General features: G+C 45.8%; 1 protein-coding gene across 1 annotated transcript; it reads right to left on the reverse strand.

Moving 5' to 3' along the window:
- Positions 1-445: 445 nt before the first annotated feature.
- O0I10_011664 (uncharacterized protein) lies at positions 446-1651 on the reverse strand (the record flags this gene model as incomplete). The annotated part of the gene is made up of 1 exon (XM_058491628.1): positions 446-1651. One exon carries the CDS (start codon positions 1649-1651, stop codon positions 446-448), a length of 1206 nt encoding a protein of 401 aa, XP_058337571.1.
- Positions 1652-2111: the final 460 nt, after the last annotated feature.

A 2111-nucleotide genomic window follows, 5' to 3' on the forward strand; every position in this document is an offset into this window, starting at 1 on the left:
GAAAATGAGGGTTGCGTACCTCTCATGCATTGTCCCTGAAGTCCTGACTTTTTAGCTGAGTTACCCAAAGAGGACCTTCTGCATCTTTGGCTCTCCATGGTCTAGCTACTTGGCAATGAACAAAGACCACTCTTCATATAGCATCACGCTTACAAACATAAAGGTGCCTGTATCTCCAAACTTTACAATCAAACATGGGGTTTTTATTAGAGCAATGTGTTCGGCTTGGCCAACAGCACCTTGTGTGAAAGTTTCACGATCAAGCTTGCCAATCCCAGATTTCGCAATGTCGCTACCAGCCAAACTGGATCTGGGGGTCGACCTCTTCGTTATATGGAGGCTTGTTTAGCCTCGGTTTTTATTGGGAGTATGTCTGAGAGTGATACCCCAAAGACGTTACAAGGATGAAGAAATGTTATAGGAAGGAAAGGAGATGACTTTAGACTTATGTTGGATCATTGTTCCCCTTTGACAGGGAACTCACCGAGGAAAGAGTAGTTGGTGTGGACGAAGACAAAGATTTACCTTGATCTTTCAAAGTGTGACAAAGACGTTCAAGTTCAGGAATCGATAAGGAGGCAATAATGGTCTTAGCGTGGTCGGACATAGGATAACGCTTTTCAACGTGCTGTACCATGGCGTCTCGATCAGGGGAAGGAGGCTGAGGTTTGAGATCAATCTGGTCATCGGGGATAAAGTCACTAATAATGGCATCATTGTGGCTTTCAAAAGGCGAAGGATCAACGCTGAGCATGGAGATATCTGAATTTGAGCTATTGACTGAATACGATGAAGGCGATGATGGTGTAGGTGGGTTATAAGTATCAGGTGTAGGCTTGACTTGACGGTTGGTACATTGGGCTGCTCGGTGACCTGGTTGGCCACAGGTCCAACAAAGACGGCTACGGCTAGGATGGCGGGGACAAGCAGAGGTCGCATGACCAGCTGTGTGACAACGAAGGCAGTGTAGCGGCATTTCAGCCCAAGTGGCGTGGAACGAATCATCTGATGTAAGCCAAGGGATAGTGTGGGAAAGCTGCTTGTACTTGTAGTTGGCTGGGATTTTCAAGGTAGCGTAACCTCGTCCCATGAAGAGGTTTGATGCATGATCACGGAAGATGCCATAGTCACTAAGGCTACCATAAGGTGCCAGGGATTTGCGAAGACCAAGTCTTAATTTGTCTAGTGTAGTGAATGGAAGATCGGAGAGTTGAAGATGCACTAAACGGGTATCAGCGGAAATGGGCTTTGAGGCAAGAATACATTCACCATCATCAAAGGTGATGCCTGTTACAGATGTCTCTTCACACTGCTTGGATGTGGGAAGGAAGAGCTCAACAATGCGGCGTGATTGATCAGAATGAAGACGTACACCACAATTGTCTGGATAGCATTCGTTGATATAGCAAAGTAGAGCAGCGCGGTTTTCGGGGCGAGACGTGAAGTCGAAAAACATGCTAGGACAAGAAGCTGGGGAACCACCAACCTTCCATACTCTGGAACGGATGGTATTGTCAGTATCTTTTGATATCAGAGACTCCTTTATAGGAGGATGAGCACGCGTAGCATGAGCATAAGATGGGTGACGTTGTTGACTGTTTTGGGTGCCTGATGCCTTATCAGGCGATTTGATAAAATTCGCGGAAGACATGGGGGTCGACCTCTTCGACGACGACGACCAAAAAATATTTTTTGGGCTGTTTGCGACATTGAACGCGGAACTTTCACACAAGGTGCTGTTGGCCAAGCCGAGCCCATTGCTCTATTCAAAACCCCACGTTTCATTGCAAAGTTTGGAGATGCAGGCGCCTTTATGTTTTACCTATGCTGTAAGCGTGATGGAGTAGCTTTTTCCTAGTGGATGGTGTCGGCTGCATTAACGGAAAGATGAAGAGCTGAGTGAAACCGCACGTGGTGGTTACACAGACACCTCCTTGACAGGTTGCTACAAAAATGGATGATGATGATGATTGCCTTTTGTGAAGGTACGTAAGTAAACAGCATCCAATAATGAAGGCGTGTGAAGGTATGCATCACATTTGCATGTAGAAGAAAGTCGAGCTGCATAAACCAATTTGTATATGTAAAAAGATACATATACATATTGAATG

Source organism: Lichtheimia ornata (genome assembly GCF_029851405.1).
Source record: "Lichtheimia ornata isolate CBS 291.66 chromosome Unknown scaffold00097, whole genome shotgun sequence".
NCBI classification, from domain to species: Eukaryota; Fungi; Mucoromycota; class Mucoromycetes; order Mucorales; family Lichtheimiaceae; genus Lichtheimia; species Lichtheimia ornata.